At 38.7% G+C, this 763-nt stretch overlaps 1 protein-coding gene across 5 annotated transcripts in view; it reads right to left on the reverse strand.

Annotated features, from left to right (window-relative positions):
- The window catches only part of EPHA7 (EPH receptor A7), a 166,209-nt gene that overhangs the window by 14,387 nt on the left and 151,059 nt on the right, over positions 1–763 (reverse strand). For all 5 annotated transcript variants that reach the window (XM_009889002.1, XM_009889001.1, XM_009889000.1 and 2 more), the window contains one exon: positions 228–421. In XM_009889002.1, the coding sequence (XP_009887304.1) occupies positions 228–421 (194 nt within the window). The remainder of the gene's footprint in view (positions 1–227; positions 422–763) is intronic.

Consider the following 763-nt stretch of genomic DNA (forward strand, 5'->3'; position numbering starts at 1 on the left):
ATGATATTTACTTTCTTTATTTTGGTTATTTTTTAAGAAAGTCTTTTTCAGCTTTGTTCAGCATGGTAAAAAAGAAGGGCAAATGAGGGAAGGGAAGAACAGGGAACAGGAGGAAGGAGGAACTGAGAGACACATGGAGTAAGTGTGAACTGGAACCAGCCACCAAGCAGAACATCCAGAACCCAGCCACGCGCACCATCATGAACGCACACTAAAGCTTTTCTTACCTGCTACAGGTTCCCAGTGGGGTTTTCAAGCTGTTTGGGTTTCTAATCATTTTGTCCAGAATACCAACTATCTGCTCAAACTTTGGCCTTTCACCACGTTCCTTCTGCCAACAATCTAACATCAGCTGGTGCAGTCCTGCTGGGCAATCCATGGGTGCTGGCAAACGATAGCCTTCTTCGATTGCTTTTATAACCTAGTGGTCAACATAGTTAATAATTTTTCATCAAGGAATATTTAAGAAATATATATTGCTACCCAGTTCAAAAAATAAATGAAGAAAAAAAAAATCAAGAAACTAAAATTTGCCATCAGTGTTGCAAAAATAAGAGTCTTGTTTTGACACTAGCCTTCATGTTTTCAAATAATTTCCCTGACTTTATCTTTGGGCTTATTAAGGATATTGTTCTATATGTGCAGAACATAGCTATATTACCTAGTCAAGTGAGCAGCAGGGAACAACAATTAAATTCACCAGGGGAGCAACAGATAGATTGATAAATGGAGTTATTTCAGACAGCATTATTGCTTGCCCCAA

The sequence above is a fragment of the Charadrius vociferus genome, unplaced genomic scaffold, assembly GCF_000708025.1.
Source record: "Charadrius vociferus isolate BGI_N301 unplaced genomic scaffold, ASM70802v2 scaffold166, whole genome shotgun sequence".
NCBI classification, from domain to species: domain Eukaryota; kingdom Metazoa; phylum Chordata; class Aves; order Charadriiformes; family Charadriidae; genus Charadrius; species Charadrius vociferus.